Source organism: Chenopodium quinoa, unplaced genomic scaffold, assembly GCF_001683475.1.
Source record: "Chenopodium quinoa cultivar QQ74 unplaced genomic scaffold, ASM168347v1, whole genome shotgun sequence".
NCBI classification, from domain to species: domain Eukaryota; kingdom Viridiplantae; phylum Streptophyta; class Magnoliopsida; order Caryophyllales; family Amaranthaceae; genus Chenopodium; species Chenopodium quinoa.
Genome location: NW_018744080.1, coordinates 4,742,892 through 4,765,570, shown reverse-complemented (window position 1 = coordinate 4,765,570; position 22,679 = coordinate 4,742,892). Strand labels below are relative to the sequence as shown.

General features: G+C 34.3%; 1 protein-coding gene across 2 annotated transcripts in view; it reads left to right on the top strand.

Moving 5' to 3' along the window:
* LOC110691585 overlaps positions 1 to 22,679 on the top strand; it is a 41,987-nt gene that overhangs the window by 938 nt on the left and 18,370 nt on the right. The window contains exons 2-5 of one of the 2 annotated variants that reach the window (XM_021868527.1): positions 36 to 163; positions 303 to 415; positions 16,020 to 16,205; positions 17,218 to 17,623. In XM_021868527.1, coding sequence (XP_021724219.1) covers positions 36 to 163; positions 303 to 415; positions 16,020 to 16,205; positions 17,218 to 17,247 — 457 coding nt within the window. In that variant the 3' untranslated portion in view covers positions 17,248 to 17,623. Of the gene's footprint in view, positions 1 to 35; positions 164 to 302; positions 416 to 16,019; positions 16,206 to 17,217; positions 17,624 to 22,679 lie in introns of those variants that run through there. The other variant, XM_021868526.1, reaches the window with a different exon arrangement.

The window sequence follows — 22,679 nt, the reverse complement described above, 5'->3', positions numbered from 1 at the left end:
TGAACACTTTTTTTAATGTGTTGTATTATATTCAGGAAAGTTGCGTTATTAGCTGGTGGGGATGTATTGGCAATACTTTTGTTTGCTGCAATTGGAAGGTTTAGCCATGGATTCCCTGTTTTTGAGGCTGAAACATTGCGCACTGCTGACCCTTTTATTGCTGGTTTGTGTAATTTTGAATAACAATTGAGTCATTTGCAGTGTTTGGATAATTTCTAGTTTTTGAAAGATAGAATAACATTTGAGTTATTTGAAGAGTTTGGATAATTTGGTATTAACTAGAGTGTTTGAATGTGATGTAGGATGGTTTCTAAGTGCGTACTTCCTTGGAGGGTACAGTGAGGATGGTCGAGGGATGAGTGGTTTGAATAAGGCGGTTGCTGCTGCTGCCAAGTCTTGGGCCGTAGGTATACCGGTAAGTCCGATATTTACCTTTATACTTCCTTCTACTTCTTACGGCTGATATTTAGAGCTGTCAATTCGGATAAACAGGTCGGGTTTGAGTCGGGTCATCTCGGATCGGGTCAATACGGGTTAATGTCATAACACATGCGGGTCGGGTTCGGGTTGTGTCATGTTTGAGTCGTGTCACGTCGGGTCATACATCTTATCGGGTTTGGGTCGGGTTTAGGTCGAGTTAGTAAACGGTCGGGTTACATTCGGATCGGGTTAAATATGGGTCTTTACGGGTTTAAACGAGTTAGGGTCGTTCTCGGGTTCGAGTCGGGTTCGGTTCAAGTAAATTATTTATGGGTTATAATCAGGTCGGGTCATTCTCGGGTTCAAGTTGGGTTCGGTTCAAGTCAATAATTTGCGGGTTATAATCAAGTCAAGTCATTTTCAAGTCGAGTCATTCTCGGGTTCGAGTCGAGTTCGGTTCAAGTCAATAATTTGCGGAAAACATGTTTCGTTCCTGAAATTTGTCCCTAAAAACATGTTGTGAAACTAAGCTCTTAAAATTTCGAAGTGAAATATAGAAGGAATAGAGTTAGGATTCAATTTTCGTTCCAATACCAACATGAGATAACGACCTATACATATTGATTCGATAACAAGTTAAGTTGAATTTGGGTCGGGTAAATAACAAGTCGGGTTGATTCGGGTCGCGTTTGTAATAGGTCGGGTTGAAATATGAGTCGAGTTTGTAGCAGGTCGGGTTAGGAATAGGTTGGGTTGAATTTGGGTCGTGTTAGAAACAGGTCGGGTTGAATTCGGTTCAGGTCGGGTTCAGTTCAGGTCAATAATTTACGGGTTACATTCGGGTCGAGTCATCTCTAGGTCGGTTAATGTTTGGGTTCGGGTCTCAAACACTTGGGTCAACTCGGGTCTAGGGTTGGTTTCAGGTCGGGTTCGGGTCACCATTTTTTTCGGGTTTAGACGGGTCGGTTAATAGGTCGGGTTACGGTCGGTATTTCGGGTCGGGTCAGCTTTTGACAGCTCTACTGATATTAAACATTTTAGCTCTTTGGAAGGTGATAATAGTCATTTTAGTGTTATCAAATTTGTTGGAGTGTTACGTTTGTTTAGTTGCTTGTTCATAATTTAGTTTAATGTACGCAAATTCACAGTAAAAATAGAACATCTTTAAAAAAAAAAAAAGAGGAAGTATAAGATCATTTTGTCTTTCATTTAACTATACAAATCTATTGTCCTTGCCCCTTTTTTATGATGAAATTTTATTGAATATGTTTCAGAGCTCCATGTTTTGATGATGTCAAATTGTTGTTGAAATATCTGATATTTATTGAAAGTTAAATTTTTTCACACTATTTATTCACAAATTTGTTAACTCTCACGATAGAATTTAGCATATAATAACACTTAATGGATTTATGTTGGCCTTCATATGTGACAATAGATTTCCAATTGAATAACATAGAAAATCATCTTCAGTCACATATTCATGGATAGTTGTTAATAAGTCTCACATATTATGAAAATCATTACAATATCAGACTGATGCGAAAATCTACATTTGACTTGCATATTCTTAAAATTATAGCAACATCCTTCAGTGAATCTTTAGAGTAATTCTTAAGACGTGACTGCTTGTTACTTGCATATTCTATGTGAATACTACCTTCATTAAAAATTATGTGCAACTTTGGGGTCTTGCACACACTCCAAGTAAAAAAATCTTAAATGTTGTTTAAGAAAGTGAAGGTATGCCATTAATAAATAATCAAATCCAAATCCTCACTTAAAAAAAAAAAAACAAAACTGTACCACCGCCTTCACCACCAACCTAGCCAAGTCACCGAACCTCTGCCTTCACACCCGCCCACCTTATCAAGCCACCCCACCTTTCCTACCTAGCCAAGTTTTTATTTAGATGAAATAGTACAAGAGGTGGGGGAGGGAGTAAATTTAAGTATGTAGCTTGCTAGTCACTTTTTGTGGAATTAAAAGAAACTGCACACAAGTAGAGAAATAGTGCAAGAGATATTTTACGATATAAACTTCCTAGGCCAAATAGAAAGTGAAAAACCTCGACCCCAAGGGATTTTGACTCAAAACATTCCACTAAAATAGGCCAACGACTTAGTTACGTCTTGTAAGGAACTAGAGCCTATGGAATTCCTCAATAACTCATATTCCCAACAACTATTCCCTTTAATAGCTGCCGCTCGAGATCTTCCGTTAAAGATCTTTCTTCTTACTCAAGACTTCACTTAAAGTCTTACTCTTTCTCTTAAGCTTCACTCAAAGCTTTTCTTCTTTTTCTCTTAAGCTTCATTCAACGCTTTCTTTTTCTCTCAAGCTTCATTTAAACCTTTACAAAGAACTTACTCAAGTTCTCACCCCAATACAAGAGTCCACTCAAACCCTTTTTAAATTCCTCATTACAAGAGTCCACTTAAACCCTTGAACAATTCTCAAATACATATAAAAGACAAATGAATGAAACTAATATTTTGGACACTTTGAGACATTTAAGGAACTTAGAACCTGAAAAAATTGACTCGCTAATGTGGATGACAAAATATATCTCTCACGAAAACTATTTCACTCAAGTGAGATATTATTTGGATGACTCTCTAAAGTTTGACATTTTGGAAAGAATTATAATGTTTTATTTATAGAAGATTAGAAAACCTACTAATTACCCATGTTCCTGATGATTAGGAGTGGTCCGAATCTTTAAGCCCACGAAAAGCAAACTAGTCCTAATTATAAGCAACAATAATGGGTCAATTAGTTGCTCCACGACTTGCTCAATAACCTCTTTTTCCTTAGGAAAACAATCAGCACAAGCGTGCTGCTGAAAAATAGGAGTTTAAAATAGACTTCCTTAAAACGATAAGTTAAAATAATAAACTCGTTTATGTTGAATAATAAATAGAGATGAGAAAAGAGAAAGAATAATAAAAGTTAAATTCAATCCATTTTTAATCAAACTACAATGAAAGCCTTATATAGGCACAACAAACAAATTAGGGATGCATAACCCCATATTCTCACGTAGCAACTTACTATCCTAATAATTAGGAACTAAAAACTAACCACTAACTTCTTATTCCCAAATTTAAGCAAAGTCAACAATTAACTTTGAATCACTAATCCCACGATATATCCAACATACCCCCTTGATTCAAAGTTCATGACATTCACTAATTAACAATGTGTACTAGAAAATAGCAACTATATCGTGATGTTTGGAGCATCAATCAACAGTTTATCAATTTAACTTTATAAATACCTCAGATTCATTTCGTTAACAAACGGGATCTCAACTAAACTCCTACTTTTAAGGTAACCTCTTTGAAATTCTTTTTCCCACGATATCTATACTATATACTAAAATAATCACCGGATGGGACATTTGGCATAATTTTATGAAAAATTTTCCCTCCAAAAATGCTTTTTTTTTTTTAAAAAAAAATCTATTAAAAAAATTAAAATTCTTTTAATAAATTTTATTTATATATTTATAACACATAAGAATTTAAAGGATAGACATTAGTAAATTTAATTTTTAAAAATAAAATGTTATATAAGTTATTTAAGTTAATTAACTCTGTATCAATTGACTATTATTATTACTAAATTATACTTTATAAATCTGTCCATTGCACGGGGCCAAAACTAATATTGACTAAAATAAAACCAGATTTTATTTTTAGAACTTTGTTTTAAAAAATAAAATCATTTTAGAAAATAGTTTATGTCAAAACTAAATCCTTAGAAACTAGGAAAATAAGTTATCTTTTTTACCAAAAGATTTTGATTTTATTTTAAAAACTTATGTTTTATTAAATAAAATCTATTAATAAATAATAATACTAACTCAAAATTAACTCCCTAGAAAGTAAGAATATATAAGTCAATGACTATTTAACGTGGAAAACTAATTTCTAGTGCTATGCAAACTCGTGTTTTTTCTATAAACGAATTCTAGACTAATTGGTTAACAACAACTCTATGTTCCTTAACGAAGCTCCAATGTAGCAACTTAGGCTTGTTCCAAACAATTTTTCTTATCCAACATACATGATTCCTAAAAAAATATTTATCTATCTTCATTTTTTATGATTCCAAAGGTTCTTTGGCGAAGCATCTACTCCGATCTAAGGAACTTCTCATCTCCTCCAAAGCTTCCCGGAGGAATCCAAAGCTTTTATTCTTGGAAGGAACTTCTCTTTGCTTGTTCCTACTTGGGAGTTGTTATTCCTTCAAAGAACTGCTTCTCATTCTTTTTAGGAACTGCATGTAAAGTCTAACTATACATTTGTTTGTTTATGCTTCTTCTCTTTGTGTTACCCTAGGAACTCAAACACAATCCATAAATTGTACATTAGTAACCATCTTCAATAATAATGATCTAATTTGTACTTAACTATCTTCATGGTTCATGATCTGTTTATGCACATCTCAATACAAATATTAGTTAGATAATCATCATTTGTTCACAAAAATCAAAACCTTACAACACAAACCATCGTACTTAATTCATACGAATCCCCTATACGCCTAGACAAAACCCACCACTCCCACGAACACCACCCCCACAAATCTAAATACCCAGAAAACGTGAAAGTTCTAATGTAGTCATATAAGTTTTGACTTCCACAATTTTTTAAAATGGGTGGCTGAGATTATTTGTTTTTTTATTTATATTTAATTAGTAATTTTAATTATAAATCATTTCTTAATTATTTTAAATGTGTTTAATTTCTAGAAATTGTTTTTTTAATAATTACGAAATTTTGTTTTTTCTTTTTTTAATTTAATTATTATTTATTAATAATCAAAATAAACATTAGATCAAAAATCAAAATTAAATAATTGTTCATCATGTTCTTCATTGTTCAACCAAAATTAACCACTCATCTTATATGTTATATCTCTTGATTAATATTCATAATACACATTAATTTGTTTCGTTAATCGCTTCTCATATGTCATAGAATTCTTTTATTTTTTGGTTTTATTTGCAATAAGGGTTCCAATTCGACACAACAAGTATATGAATTCTTAGATTGAAAAAAACAAAGAAAAACCGCGATTGTTGGCCTATAATATTAGTCAATAGGTATAAAGATGGATTATTGACAACTTGATTTTTCTTTTCGTCACAACTCCTTGGTTTAATCCGTAAAACTACTCCAATTTTTTTTTTTTGTTAGATTTGTTTATGTGTTTGTTAATTCATATACTTTAGTTGGTCATTACCTTAGTAATCGCATTTACTGGTTTCATTTGGATGACCCAAATTCATTTTTCATAATTAAGAGAAATAAGGAAACTTGAATATATATGAAATACAAAAAAAAAAAAAAAAAATTCTAATAAGCCCTACACCATGTACAATATGGTGATGGTTAAATATTTAAACTCCTAACTAGACTTTTGTATAGGTTAGATTAATTACTTTTCCTTCTCCAGCTTTTGTTATCTTTGATTCTGTTGCAACAGAATTGCTCATAGGTTTGCATGAATCCATTTTAAACTTTTCAAAAATCTCCTTTGCATATTTCTTTTGTGAAATAAAAATTCTATCTTCACATTGCTTCACCTCTATGCCAAGAAAGAAGTTCATTAAGTCACAATCTGTCATCTCAAATTCTTTAAACATTGCTGCCTTGAAATCATCAAACATAGTTTGGTTGTCTACAGTGAACAATAGATAATCAACATATAAGCTTATATAAGAACATCATCACCATTTTTTTTTTCACATAGACAGCATGTTCATATGGACACTTGATAAAACTATGGGGCTTGCTTAAAACTATAAGGTGCCTTTTTCAACCGAAGCACTTTATCTTCTTCTCCCTTGATGACAACACCTTCTGGTTGTTCTTCATAAACCTCTTCCTCAACTCCATTTAAAAATGCCGATTTAACATCTAGTTGATCTACCTTTCATTTGTGATGTGTGGCAAGTGAGATCATCATTCTCATAGTGTCTAAATGAGCTATAGAAGCAAATACCTCATCATAATCAACGCCATACTTTTGCTTGTTTCCTTTTGTTACAAGTCTTGCCTTGTATCTATCAATACTTCAATCTGCACCTCTTTAAATCTTATAAACCCATTTTACACCTATAGCCTTATGGCCTTTTGGCAATATAGCCAACTCCCAGTATGATTTTTCTCTGTTGAGTGGATGTCTTCGTTCATAACCGATATTTATTCTACTTCTCCAAAAGCTTCTTCAAAATTGATGGGTTCATGGTCTACATATATAAAAATAAATAAATAAATAAATAAATCAGCTTCTTCAACTTCAGTTGTCTTTTCATAAATGTTGCGTAGGCTTCTCATCTTAACAAGTGTTTTTTATGGTGAAACTAATCCTTTAGTAGTTGATGGTGATGATGATGAATCATTATTATTTTTTGGAGTCCTTGGTTGAGTTTTTTTTAACAACGCTTCTTTGTACTATTAGTATATTCTTCAAACACAATTTTCACTTTTTCTTTTTTCAATTCTCTTCATTGAATATTACATCCCTACTCTCAATCAACCTTCCAGTAATTGGATTATATAATTTATAAGCTTTAGATTGTGAACTGTATCCAATGAAGATACATGAGCATAGGCTATGCACCCAAATACTCGAAAATGTTCAACATTTGGCTTCTCATTCACACTTTTCGTAGGACAACAATTATGAATATAAGTTTTTCATGCAACAACTTCTGCCCAAAATCCTCTTTGTCTTTCAAGGTGCTTCGTGTCATATATTTCACCCCCTTTATCATATCTTGGTGTTTTCAATTTATATCCGCTCTGTAGCTGTACTCGAGCCTTAAATTGCATTAATGTATCAAATGCAGCTGATTTTTCCTTCAGCATATACACCTACAATTTTCTACTATAATCGTGAATGAAGGTAATAAAATAGCGATTACCTCCAAAAGATACTGGCTCCAACCAATTCTAATGGTTATTTCGCTCTCTATGATAACCTTTCTGGAATGGAAGTCTCACTTGTTTTCCCATCGTACATATTTCACATACTTGTCTAGGATCTTCATGGTAGGCAACCCATGCACCATGTTTTTTTATTGTAGCATTTTTAGGGTATTGAAATGCAATGCCCAAAGCATTTATGCCATTTCCATGACTCATTCTCTATAACACTATAGAAACAATTTTGTACCTCAGTGTTAAGTTGTAGCGAAAACATGCGATTCCTTGCCATTCTTGATTGAGCAATAAGTCTTCCACTTTTATCTTTAAGAAAAAGAATATTACTCTCCATATGAACATCATATCCTTTTACAAGGAGTTGCCAGAATGCCAGTACAAAGGATATTACTTTTCGTATTAGGCACATAATAAACATTAGAAATGAGTTCTTCATTTCCGTTTTTTTGCAATATTCGTATTTTTCAACACTAAGGATATTACTTTTCATAATAGGCACATAATAAACATTAAAAATGAGTTCTTCATTTCCATTCTTTTGAAATATTCGTATTTTTCCTTTACTTTCAACTTTTAGTTTGGATGAATCTCCCAAACTTACATTACCTTGAAACTTCTCATCAAGGTCAATTAAAAATTCTTTTCTCCCATATGCGATTACTAACACCAAAACAAAAAACTACATGTTGATTACTAGTCTTTTCATGCGCTAGCAACAATGTAGAGTTTTCTCATTGTTTTTCTTATGATTCGGCATAATTGAATGATTTCCCTGATCATATTATTACTAACACAAATATATGATGTTCCCTATGATTGCTCATATTATTATATTTGTGTGGTTGATCAATATTTGGGTATAATGTATAAGAATTTTTTGCAGATTTTTCAGATATAACTTTGTTAATTGTACATATAGGGTTGAAATTAGAGGATACGTTGCACTTGTTACCTGGAATTATGTGCTCTAATCAATTTTGAAATTTTAAATTATGTTTGAATTGGTTAAATAAATATAATAAAAAAATCTTATCATCTAGCTTTTTTTTAGGGAGGAACAAGACAAAATATGGGAAATCAAGGAAGTTGCAACAATTGAAGATTCTTCTTAGAATAATGTAAAATTTGTCTTGGTTTTGACCTAAATATGTAATAGTGGCAATATTTAGTAAGACGAAATGTAAACATGACAGATATCGAAGATATAAGCATGGTGTAGAACTGTAGAACTGCCTAGAAAAGGTTGAAAGAGTAAATAATAGTTTTGCTATGCTTGTTAGCTTGACAATATAACATGAGGTTTGGTCATGATTTGTCCTGCAAAACTTTAACGATATTTATTCCTGCCATTCCATCATCAAAAGATTGTTCTGTTGCTTTACGCTTTATCATCTCTTTGCGTATCTGAGAGTTCAATTGTTCTGCAGATGAAATTTCTTCCTGAAAGCAGAAATTAATAAAGAAACTTTTCTTCCATCTAGTAGTTGTCACATTTTAAATTAAAAATACATTCTTTTATTGCAATGTCTCTCACCATTTCATATTCTTTTGATAAAAAACATATATATATATATATATATATATTTTTTTTTTATACCTATGAAATTCACTAGCTTATTGTTGGAAACTTGAAAAGTATTTTTGGGCATCTGAAAAAGTGGAACTGACATTTTCAGTAGGAGGCATTCTTTTTATATATTATGCTAATATAAACATCTAAAGCTGGAGATGGAGACATGAAAAACTCCCAGTTATTGTTTGCTTAATTAGTGAAGCTGATTCAAAATTTGCACTAATACGCATTACTACGTGAATAGAAACATGTAATTACTTTTGTAAAAATAGCTGTAAAAATAATTACATGTATAAGGTCAAAAGTGGTTCACCGTATATTGCGCTAAACTTTTGGCCTTTTATTGACCTTGTCCAATAAAGACCATGTTTATTAAAGGCCTCATCTAATAAAAACCTTTTAACCTTGACCAAAACCCTAGATCATTTGGCAACCCTGTAGCCTGGTCTTTCCATCCAATTCTTCTCTCCCTTATTTCTTCTAATATATACGAGGATAAAAGGATCCCTTAATGATACAAAATGTAAAACCATTCATATTCACATGTATTGTATAAATAATTACATGTATAGTTTCATATTCAGTATTCACGTGTAATTACTTTTGTCTTTCTCCTCTATTCTTTTTCTCTGCTTATTTAATGCATGACCATTCACAACCCACAATTGAACTTGAAGCCCCCGACTTACAATATACAAGGACCCTTTTTTGACCCAACCTGCCTAATAGTTAGGTCTAGATGGAAGAAGAGGTTTAGAGAATGTGTGTGTTAGGAATAAGGAAAGGAGCATAATAAGTGGTCGTTTGGTTCACATGGAGTAAAGGGAATGGAATGAAGAAAAGGATAGGGAGGGAAAGGAAAGCAACTCCCTTTCATGTTACATGTTTAGATGATTTTTTTTTTTGGCATAATCCATGTCCTAAGCTCAATGTGACTCAAATGACAAAAATACCCCTCTATAACCCTCTCATTATTCTTAATCATCATAAAGTACTGAATTCACCCTAATTTGTCTCATTAATTACATCTTTGCCACAAAGTACAATAGCAGCCAATGATTAATGATGGAGAACTATTTCTAATCTTTCATTCTCTCTCGACTTTCTCCCTCTAGAAAAGGCATTCACTGACTTAGAGTGTCATAAGAACGTTCCCGGGTCAACTTTCGACACTTACCTTCTATTTCTTGCATGCGTAGCTAAAGTACTTTTGGACATTAGACATTTGACAAACCCGAAATACCCTCGCATACCGAGGAGTAATTCTTTTTCGAATCAATATTATTACCTCCTCTTCTCACCCATTCTCCTTTACTTCCTCCACCACCACCATTAGGCTTCTTGCAGCCCGCCATGCCGGCACCACCACCCCCTTCCCTACCCTCCACACCGCGACTGCCAACACCTTCTTCAACCTTGTTGTCCCTCCATGTTTTACTGCATTCTCTCTCTTATTATTTAATCTCCATTGTTGGTCATGTTTAAGGTTTAAAAGGTCAAATTTGAATATTTACTTCAAATCTGAACTTTTCATAGTTGAATGTGACTATTTAAAGCTACAATTGATGATAAATTTTTTTTTTTCTCTTAATTTTTTCACCAAATTTTTAGGGTTGAGTTTTGGGTTGTTGTTGATGATTGTTAAGGTGGTAAGGTTTAGTTTTCAAGGTGGTAAGGCTATTTTCAGGGTGGTTGGGGGCTTTCCGGGTTGGTGGGGGAGTTTCAAGCTAGGTGATGGTGGTATTTAGGGTAAGAGATGGTGGTTTTGGGATGCGAAACGGTGGTTTAGGGGTGGGTGGCGGCGATTTCAAGCGGATTGAGTTGGTTGGGGATGGGTGAGGGCAGTTTCGAGGTGAGTTCAGGTGCTATAGTGGTGGGGTAGCGGGACGTTCTGGTGGAGAGGTGGTGGGTTCGTGGGTGGTGTGCCGTACTAGTGGGTTGGGGTGTAGCATTAGTGGGGCGGTGCTGGTTGGGTATCAGATGTTGGTGGCTTAGAGAAAGGGAATACAGATTCCGCAACAAATCCATAGGTTTTCATCAATACTCATGCATGAGGTGCCTGTATTCTGTTCTGTTAGCAATGCATGTAAAAGTTCTGTTTGCTTTAAAGTAAGATGATCTGCTTTATAGTGGTTCCTGTAATCTTTCAATGCATTCCTTGGAAGATTTCATTGGTGCCACCAGTTTTACAGAGATACTTCAGAAGTATTGGGACTGTTTAAGTATCCAGCATGGATCTGGAAAGCTGTCTACATTTTCCAATTATTTTTCAAGCACCATATAATTATGTTGGATTTGTGTTAGGCATTGATATGGTGAGGTTATTATTGAGTCTGAGTAATAGGGGGTGTTAGTACCACCCATAGTAAACATGGGCACGGGCCGTGCCTGGCCGTGCCGGGGTGGGGGCCGTGCCGTGCCGTGCCGGCTCCGCGGCGGGCCGTGCCGTGCCGTGCCTGAATTTGGCACACCCCAGCCCACGACACGGCACGACCCACGTGCCTTGCGGCCGTGCCGTGCCGGGCCGCGGGCCAAACCATGCCAGCTTATTTTATTTTATTTATTATTTTTTTTTTAATAAATGAAAAAAAAACGAATTAAACGATATATATTTTTTTTAGTACAACTTAATATATGTGATTAATTTATGTTTATGTTAAATGTTAATGTTAATATATTTTGTTTTCATTTTTTGAACAACTTTATTTTAATTTAGGTTATAAAAATTATTTATCTAATTAATAATTATGTTTAAGTTTATTTAAACAAATAAAAATAATTTTATTAATTTAGCAAAAAACAACAATGCATATAATAAAAAAAAATGCGAGTGCGATAATCCGAAAACACAAAAAATTGAAGAATAACTTATTTTATTATATGACGGTAGCCGGCACGAATGTACGATAATTCAATAATACAAAATAAGTAATGATAATTAAAAATCGTACAATAGTGTATGAATATTGAATAACTTCATTTATTATACGGAATACGAAGTTCGATAATACAAAAATAATACAATAGTGTATAATGTAAATATGTAATCATGTAATTATTATTGGTCGTCTTCGTCTTCGTCTTCATCTTCGTCTTCGTCTTCGTCTTCTAGAGGTTCAAGTTCATCCGCCAATTGAGTTGATTGAGAAGTATGAGAACTAAAAGAAGTTGACGTTCCTTCATCGTCGTCGTTTTGTGTATAAGTACGATCTTGAGAACGAGTTTCGGCATCCAACCAATCCTTGAAGCAAACACACATTTCAAGTGTTTCGGGTTTTAGTCTTGTTCTTCTATCGTCTAAAACTCGTCCCGACGCACTAAAAGCTCTTTCGGAGGCAACGGAGGAGACTTGGATTGCAAAAATATCATGAGCCATTGCCGACAAAATTGGATGTTTCACGGTTTGTGATTTCCACTAATTGAGGATGTCGAGGCCAAACTTCTCTTCATCGTCCATGCCTTTCATGAAGTCGTAACTTAAGTACATTTGCAACTCCGAAACATCGCTTTGTGTTCTCTTACTTGATGATGATTCCGTACCTGAAAACTTGGACATCATGTTAGCAGCTTGTGCAAATAAACCTTTGGCCCGTTTACTTACATTTTTGGATGTTTGAAATGGGGCAAATCGAGACACGGTTCCATATTTACTTTCATAGGTGGAGTATAAAGAAAAAAAATCATTTGTCACCTTACTTTTAAAAGCTTCAACATCATCTTCAAAATTCATGTTACTATAATAAATATCAATTAATAAAAAAAGGTGCCATCATATTTTTGCCTAGGATCTAAAATAGAAGCAAAAATATAAATCATAGGAATATCGGTGTAATATTTACGCCATTTTTCCTCCATGGATGGAAGATATCCACGATAAACATGTTGAGATCGGTGTTCCGCAAAAAGTTATGCAAGTAAACATGCATTACTAAGAAAAGAATGAGAACAAGGATTATATACAGAAGAAAAACAATGTGTCATACCATATAGTAATTGTAAAAACTGCATATATTTTTCACAATTAACCCAATCATCTTCTAGTAAAGCATTTTGTGGAAATTTCATATTATAAAAAAGTGTTAAACGAACCTTGTACTCGATTGCCCGACTCAACATTTCATAGGTGGAGTTCCACCTAGTTGGACAATCCGGTGCTATTTTTATGGTTTTTATCCGTTGTTGCCTGCAAAAACCTTTCCATTCTTGATATCTCATGTTAGAGCTATTAATAGACATAATAGCATTCCTTATTTTGTGATAAAATGGACCAATTGCTTGTGTTCCATCCTTCACACACAAGTTAAGAACATGACAAATGCATCTAACATGAAGTGCATCACCATCTAATATAACATCGGTCAATTGGTTTTTGACCAAATTCGCACTATATGTCATAGAAGTTGCATTATCGAAAGTCATTGACATGATTTTATCCCTAAGACTATATGCATCAATGGCTTCCATCAAATGTTGTGAAATGTTAAGACCGGTATGAGGGTATTCAAGCATTTTGAAATGAATGATGCGTTTTTGTAACATCCACTCATTATCTAACCAATGACAAGTAACACATAAATAGTGGAGTCCGTAACCACCATCCCATGCATCGGCGGTTAAAGAAACTCTACTAGGAAGATTAGCTAATTCATTTACTAATTTCAATTTGTACTCTAGATAACTCTTCATGGCAGCAGATCGAACGGTTTTTCGGGAGATTTTTTTGTGTTTTGGTTGTAGTGCTCGGTTAATATAGTTGTTGAAGGCATCATTTTCGGCGAAAAGAAAAGGTTGTTCCGCATGTACAATCATTCTCCCAAGTTCATCCCTATCTCTCTCGTAATTGTAAATGAAGCCTTGTGGATGGAATTGAGAAATTTTGGGTTGGGTTGGATCACTAGATGGTCCACCACATTTTTTTGTATGTCTATTAAGGTGTCCCGTCCCTCCCTTGGTATCGGCCGAGAAAATTTTACCACAAGTCCGACACTTGGCCTTTTGTCCATTTTTACTTAATTGATAATGTGACCAAACTTTACTCTTTCTTTTGGTTTGAGCAAAATCCTCTTCGGTACACCACTCTAATATGTTAGGATTTTGGGTGTTGGGCATTTGGGTGGATGGTTCACTCGACCCGCAGGCTTGTGTTTGGCTACCTTGGGAAGGAGGAGGAAAAGGAAATTCATGTTGTTGAAATTGGCTTTGTTGAAATTGGGTCCAAGGAGCCATATCATCCATTTGTTCTTGCCCTCCCGTGTTTTGGGGATGAAAGAAAGGGGTGGAAGTGTTTGGAAAGGGCATGTTAGGGGAGGGAAAGGGCATGTTAGGGGGGGCATAGGCATTGAAGTGTTTGGATTTGGTGATTCCCTACGTTTTGACTTGGCTTTTCTAGAGGAGGAGGAAGCGTTCGGGTTTGATGCCATGATTAATTAATAATAATAACAATAAAAGTAACAATAACAATAATAATAATACAAATAACAATAACAATAACAAAGTAACAATAATAATAACAATTCACAACAATAATAATAACAATAACAATAAGAATTAGTAAGTAGTTTTTATATAAATTAAATTTTTAAAAATAATTATAATAATAGTAGATTACTTGGATCAATGAAATCCCAGGTATGAGAGGTTAGGAGCGACGTTGTCCAGAGTCCAAGTCCCGCCTTAGACAGATTTCAACAATCCAAATAACCCACAATTAAAATAGAAAGTAGTTTTTATAAAATTAAGTAGTTCCAACTTCCAAGAATACAATAATAATAATAATAATAATAATAATAATAATAATAATAATAATAATAATAATAATAATAATAATAATAATAATAATAATAATAATAATAAAATAATAATAATAATAATAATAATAACAAGATTAACAACTAACAATAACAAATTAAAATAAAGTTGAGTTAGATCTTACAATGACGCTTCAATGCTTTCCCAAATTTATAATTTCCCAAACTTATAATTTCCCGAATGTAAATATAACAATTTTTTTTTTGGTAGTAGACTAATAAAGGTAATAATAGTAAAAATTTAAAATTTATAAGAGAGTAGGAATTTTTTTTTTCACAAAAGAGAGCAAGATTGTAGGATTTGTAGGAATTTGAGAATTGAGAATTTGGGACTTGGGAGTAAGAAAATTAGAGAATAAGAGAGAAGAGATGAGTTGATGAATTGTGAAAATTTTGGAGGAAAATATAAGGTATTTATAGGGAATTTGGGTGGGAAAAGGGGTGGAAAACTAGCCGTTTATAGCTGTTGGAAAACGGCCATAAACGGCTAGTTTTCCAACGGTAATTTGGCACGGGCCGTGCCGTGCCGGGCCGTGCCGGGCCAGGCTCGTGTCGTGCCGTGCCACGTGCCGTGCCGCCGGGTCGTGCCAGCGTGCCGGCCCACGTGTCGGCCACCGTGCCGCCCGGCGTGCCACGTGTCGTGCCCGTGCCAAATCCCACAAATTTGTTCACGGCACGGCCCACGGCCCACAGGTGGGCCGCCGTGCCGTGCCGGAGTCGTGCCGCCCGCGTGCCGGCACGGCCAGTGCCCATGTTTAATGTCCCATAGCTTATAGTTTTTGCTCAGTTTGTTCATAGCAGTATTGAATATTGATGCTAATTTTTGTTCATTTGTTAGCAGTTGCTTTAATGTTGAAGTCATATTGAAATCAACATGCAACATGTTACAGTAGTTATCACCACCCCTCCTGCTGTTTCACCATGAATCCCTTGCATCTTCAATTTATTTAGTCCTACTTAGAGCAGTCGGTAAAATTAATACAAAATACTAAAAAGGGGGAGTTGGCTGAAGATGGATTTTGGAGATTGCTAAAGTGCTGTAATTGACCTGGAGAATCATAGTTGGAAGATGTAGCTAGAATTTAAAGATGCATGTTCTTGTTTTCTCTCTAGTTCTAGTATTTTGAATGTATTAATTTAAAGATGCATATTCTTGTTTTCTCTCTAGTTCTAGTACTCTACACTCTCTTGTGTCAAAAAAAAAAAAAATAGTATTCTACACTCTGCTTCTCATTGCTTTTTTCTTTTTACCCTTGGCAGATGGGATTGGGTATACGCGCATTAACTTCGTCACATTTTCCTCCCACCAATTTTATTTTGGTGACTCTAGGAAGCACCGCAGTTCTGCTAATTGGTTGGAGGACACTCTTATTCCGGAGTCTTCCTAGTGGCAAGAGCAAGAAAGATGATATGTACAGACGTGGAAGTCCATTCGAACTGTTTGAGGTATGAAACACTTCCCCTACATAAACTTTGTTAGCTATTTCAAATGGAAATATATGTCACTATCATGTTAAGTTTCATATATCTTCTGAACAGACCTTAGCTTTAATTAACACCTTGTTGAGATCTTAATATTTGATAAACATGATAAGTTACTCTAATAATTGAGTTGCCAGTACTATAAAAGTCCTTGAGCATTAGTTTCAAACTTTCAACGAAAATTTCAGTACTAAAGCATGTTAAACTGCCAATGATTGCCTGATTGGGCACTTGGGCTATGTCCTATGTGGCTGATAGTCATAACTCATAAAAGTTCAGGTGGTGATTTATGTTTCATATACATCATGTACAAAATTTCTCACTTTAAAGTTGGAAGCAAAGAGGCTGGTTTGGTTACATATTGTTGTAGTGATTGCTTTTTCTTCAATATAAGGGGTGTCTTTGCTTGTTCTACAATTTACGTTAAAAGTGATCAAAGACACTGGTTGTTGCACACAGCCCGTCTCTTAACTAGTATAAATCAATCGATTTTAAACCTCGGTTTTTAGCCTACATGACCAATACCACTACTTCAGGTAGTGACTTTAGCAAGGGTAAAATCACTATTTTGGATAACAATTGAAATCTATGCCATTATCTTACATGGATGGTAAATAGGAGAATATGTTTTATACCGAAGCTTAAAGGAGCAAGCTTTTTATTTGCATTGCTCAAGTAAAGTTGATTGAGGAAACAGCAATTATTACGTCGTTACGAAATGTAGCGTAACTTCTCTATTGTTTAGGGGTGGTATGTTGTATATACTCCATACTAGTTTGTTATTAGTATATACTACCTCCGTTCTTATTTTGAGCAACAAAATCCCTTGCACGTTTCCCAAGATAAAACTTTTAAATAGTGTTAATTAAAATAAGAGCAAAAAAAATAATTCCCATTTATTTTTCTATTTTAATTCTGGGGCCTATATAATGCTGCTAAAGTGCTAATACAAAGTAAGTGATGTTTTGTGCTGCAGCTGCTTACTTCTCTGGTTAGGAGGTGGTGAAAAGTGGCATCATTCCTGACATTTGAGTATATTCCTGTGTAAATTCAGTTCACTACATAGTTGTATTTTCATCTTTAAGATGCTAAATTCTTTTTAAAAATTTACTTTATGGATGATGCGCCTTCCATCTTTATTTAGTTAACACGCTTTTTGTATAAAGCAAAATGTTTGGATGACAATAGTGAAGGGAAAGGAAAAAGAGAGAAGAGAAAGGAAGGTCAGGGGAGGGAGAGATTAATCTTCCATTTTTCCATCCAAATCTCTCAAAAAATGGAGGGATTTGGTTTATTAAAATAGAAAAGAACATGAATCCTTCTATTTCCTTTCTCTTTCCTTAACCTATGTCTTCTCTAAATTAGAGAATTTATATCCCTAACTTTCCCTTTCCCTCCCTAATTTCTCCACAATTTCTATCCAAACATAGTGTAAATACAAAAGCATGCAATTCTTTATTTATTCTAATGAGAAAAACTACTTTAATGATCATCAAGTATCAACATTTAACCTATGCTTTTCATGAATTAAAAGAAATTATTCATAAATTTGAATTATTTATGTAAAATTCATCGATTTTGCATTTAAATTGTCTCTTCTAAATAAATCTCTTCACATCTCCTTATGACTACCCATTATACCTTAGATTTGGGATATATGTTTTTGTTGTCAACAAGATCTCTTGAGGAGAGAGCATTGTGAAAATACATAGTCATATTAAAATAGATTATGGTTTAATTATATGTACTTGACAATTGAACTTAAATTTTAAACAAATACTTCTGAACGTAATAAGGATGAAGAAGTATCTTACTATATGTTCGAGAATAGACAAAGTGGCATTGGCATGGGCAATGCACACTTTTCAAGATAGAACAAATGGGAGACTGAAAGAATAATGGTGTTCGACTAAGTGTACTATTTCAAAAGATGGTTTAGATAAATATGGAGTCTATTATTTAGGAATACAAACTGGAGGTTGCTTCCAATCAGTGTGAATAATCAATAATTACTCTCACAACTTACTACCTATCGAGTCACCTTCTGAGCATGAAATCAAATCAATAGGTAGATTGGGCTACAGGTCTAAATTCGTCGAATGTATAGTTTAGGTCAAAGCGTTGGATGTGAGGTTTAAGCACTACAAGTCCAAACTCATATTGTTAAATGGATCAAAAGATCGCAAGGTGACGACTCAAACGATGGCCCATGGCACTGCTTATGGACTACCACAACAACGCATGGCCATAAGGCCCAATCAAGGCTAGACGTGCTAAGGTTGGGCACATGGGTCCAAGGGAGCCAACCGAGGCAAGGCCTCACTAACACATGCAAGCAGTAAGCCTAGCTAATAGTTGAGCCTCACTACAAGGTCTTAGGCTGACTCGCAACAGCACCCAATCGCACAAGGCCTTACAACAAGGTGGCTTGAGTGTGTATGCAAGAATTATGAGGCTTAAACTTGTGCCTGCTTAGCGCGAATGGAAACAACAAGGCCCATAGTGTGGGCATGTATGCTAGTTGGCCATGCACTAGACTTGAGGGGCAACTGTTTCCTAATATCATTGGGTTTCTAATGGAGGTGTAGTTGTTATAAATACCTCTCTTGTCATTGACACACAAATTTATAAGCCTCCATTAGATTAAGAACGTAAGATCTAAACACAAAACCTTAAGAGATTTAGAACGCTATTCTAAGTTAATACATTCACGGTGGATTTGATCGTGCGAATGAACTTTCGATATAGAGATTGCACTTGCAATTCTTGGCTCCATCTATACTTTCAAACGTATACTTTAGAGTAGGATTAAGTTTTTAAGCTATACTTTCAATTACGTATAGATCCGAATATAAGTTTGTTTTCGCGCTCTTATTAGATTATTGTAAAGTTCAATAGTTTCATCGTTGGGTGATAAATATAGAGACACTTTTTTTTTCTTGGTGTCTACACCAGAATGCTAGCCATCCTTAAATGCCTGCTTTATGTTAAAATTAATCGCTAGAACGACTCCACAATCTTATCTAAATCTAAGAATAACTACGAATTTAAAGATTGTTAATCAATAAATCAACAATATAATCTTTGCAAGGCCATAGCCCAAGAGGCTAGAACGGGGAGCATTCATAAAATAAGTGTGTTAGCCATTTCATGGTGGGAGCAGCGGATGTTGATCAAAGTTATTTAGGTCGTTGAAACTAAAACACCTTTAATTAATCAAACACTTAATTTATAAACCTAAACCTAAGCACTAAACACAATTCTACTGGTAAATCAAGGGGTCGATCCTAAGGAGAAGCTAAACACCACGTTCATTACCATCAATTAAGCTATCTCAGAAGAGGAACAAAGTTGTCTAAAGATACTAAACAAAGAACGAAATGAACTAGAAGAAATGCAATTAAAGCACTAAGGGGAATGAGTAGATGTAGGATTCATTTGAACAAACATAGACATAGAATTGATTTGATTGCAAACTAAGCATGCTTGAATATCGATGTAAGGTCAAATCTAGCCCCATGGTCAATTGGTTTCTCCTAACATAGTTTCTATGCTATCGCATTAGAACCATATATTAGAAGGTGCAATCAAATATAAATCGATAACAACGAATCAAGCAAGGTCTGTTATCGCATCATCAAGCATCAATTCGCCCTCAATTCACAAACAACGTGCACTTTGCAAGCAAATTGAAGTACATCAAACACACAAATACTTTAATCACAATTAAACAAAATTCAAGATCTAAAACATGATCAAACTTACCGCATCATCCCCACACCCTTAGCAAGGAAACTACTCACTAATCATGGCAATTAACAAGCGAATTATCAAATCAACAAGTAAAAGTATTATTATCAAGTAATTTGATGAAACAAAAGCAAAAACAATCAACAAAAGTAAAGAGAAAAGAGTGAGAGGATGCTCATTGATTGGAGATGAATGTCTACAAGTAAGGTGATCTTCCTCTTCAAGATTGAAGCATCAACAATGGTGAAAATCTCACTATCTCTCTATAAAACTAAGCTAAGAGTTTTTCTCTCTCTATAATAAGCTAATAAAACAAGAAATTCAGTGAAACTAATACTCATCTACCTCTCCCAAAAAAAAAAATTTATAGGGTGGTTTAAAAAGAAGAGAAATTGATATATTTGCGCCCTCTTAAGCTGAATGCGCACGAAACAATGCGGTTTTAAAAACTGAAATTGTAACATCCTAGAAATTCCTTTCCTTTAAAATACCTGCTTTGCTCTTTTAAAAACTTAAAATAGGAAAATCTAAGATATTACCGCCACTGTGAAAACGGCTAAGGCAAATATCAAAGACACACAACGGAAGACAAAACTTTAAACCAAACAAAACAAGTCAACTTAAAAAGTCAACCAAACGAAGTCAAATAAAATCAACCTACAACTTGGAACCATTGTAGGCCCTTATGAAAACCAAACCAACTTCAAAACTTTTAGTCTCATGAATAATAATATCATAACATAATTAAAGCATTAAAAACATCATAAACTTATAGAAACTAGCATGATTCGCTCTTCACCCATGCCCCGTCATGAATATGATTCAATCACCTGAAAAACTTCTCTACTTGTTTCCACTACTCTCCATTAAAAATGGGTCATCATAGGGCCAAGGTAAAGACAAGACCAACAAACACACACACACACACACACACACAATCAGCAAAGCTGAGTACATAAGCGTATTTAAACACACTAACATGCTTTCACCTATCAACACATACTTACCTCAATGCACCTGTTTACAAGCACACAACATTCAACAAAAACTTCTCAACTAGACAACTAAATGATTTATTTAGTATTGATTACGCATCGAACGGGTTTCCCACCTAACCTCCCCCAATAAATTGAGGTTACTGACACAAGAGCTAACCGTGCCAGCATCAATAACTACTTGTAAGTGGCGGAATTCCTGCGCATAATAATAATAAAAAGGAATGCGAAGCGTCTTGTACTCCAGTATAAGTTATGATCAAATATAAAGTCACATAACCCCCCCCCCCCATATGTTCATACTCAAGGTATATACGTTCCAAGAGTTTTGGTGCGTAATCTCTTTCACTTTACGTTATTTACATATTATTAAACTTGGTGATGACTCTCAAACCATAATCATTCAATCAACAATAATTATTCAAACAATCAAACATACCAAATTAATTCTTGAATAATTAGTAACCACATAAAATTTAATGTTGAACCCTTTTTAAATCTACCTCGGTGCCAATGACACCTTAAATGCATAAAACGCCACAAATCCTATCCCTCGGTGTTAAAAACACCTTAAGTGCACAAAGGCACCAAAATATAATTTATTCCTCGTGTACAAATACACTTAAATAGCTCTTTTCTCATGCTTAAAGCATCAATAAACATAATAAAATTCCTTTTCAATATTCCAAACCAAATTAAACATTTACTTTAATTAATCATGCATTCTAACATGCCATAAATACAAGTGTGGTTCATACAAAACATACCAAATTATAATTTCCAATCCATAATCCATCACATATAAATCATGCTTCATAATTCAATCACCAACATTAATAATCCACAATTCCAAACATAACTCTTAGCATGATACTACTTGTAATTCAATTAACCAAATCTAGAATGCTACTACATCATCCATAAATATGCCAAGTACGCGAACGTACCTCAAATAAGCCCTTAAAGTAGCCGAAAACACTACAACAATTCCCGAACCAAGCTTCCTACATAAAGGGACAATAACATTATATTATTTCTCCTTGTATACATAATTTCCAGCAACTTAAATTCACTTTAGACTACTTAAAATAATCTGAAAATTATTTTAAAATCCCTAATTAAACACTTCTTTAATGGGTAATTAAACCCTTTCATTAAAATCACAATTCCACTACTTTAATTAAAATTCCAACAATATTACTAGATTAAAACCCCCTTAAAATCTTTATCAAAATATACTTGTATGCCTAGTTAATCAATAGAAATGCAATAGGAACAAAAGCTCCCATTTAATTAGTCATAAGAACCCTAAAATCCCAATTTAAATAAATTGAAACCCTAGGTTTTAAAATTATAAAATCTGAAAATATTAGTTTAAAACATCAAAAACATAGTTTTGATACTAATTTAATCAATTTCAAACAATAAAAATAACAATTTAACAAGCATTAAGAATGGATAAAATAAAACAAAGGAGAGAGGGTGGGGCAGCCACGGTGGGCCGCAGCTGCTGGTGGGTTGTCGGCTGGTTGGGCGGGGGCGGCTCCGGTGGTGGGTCGTGGGCTCCGGTGGTGGGTCATGGTTTAAACAACAACAAGCAACTCCACATGAACATTGTAGTTCACGTAGGAAGGAGGAAAAAGAAAGAAAAGACAAGGAGAAAAAAAAAAGGGAAAAGAAAAAGAAAAGGGGT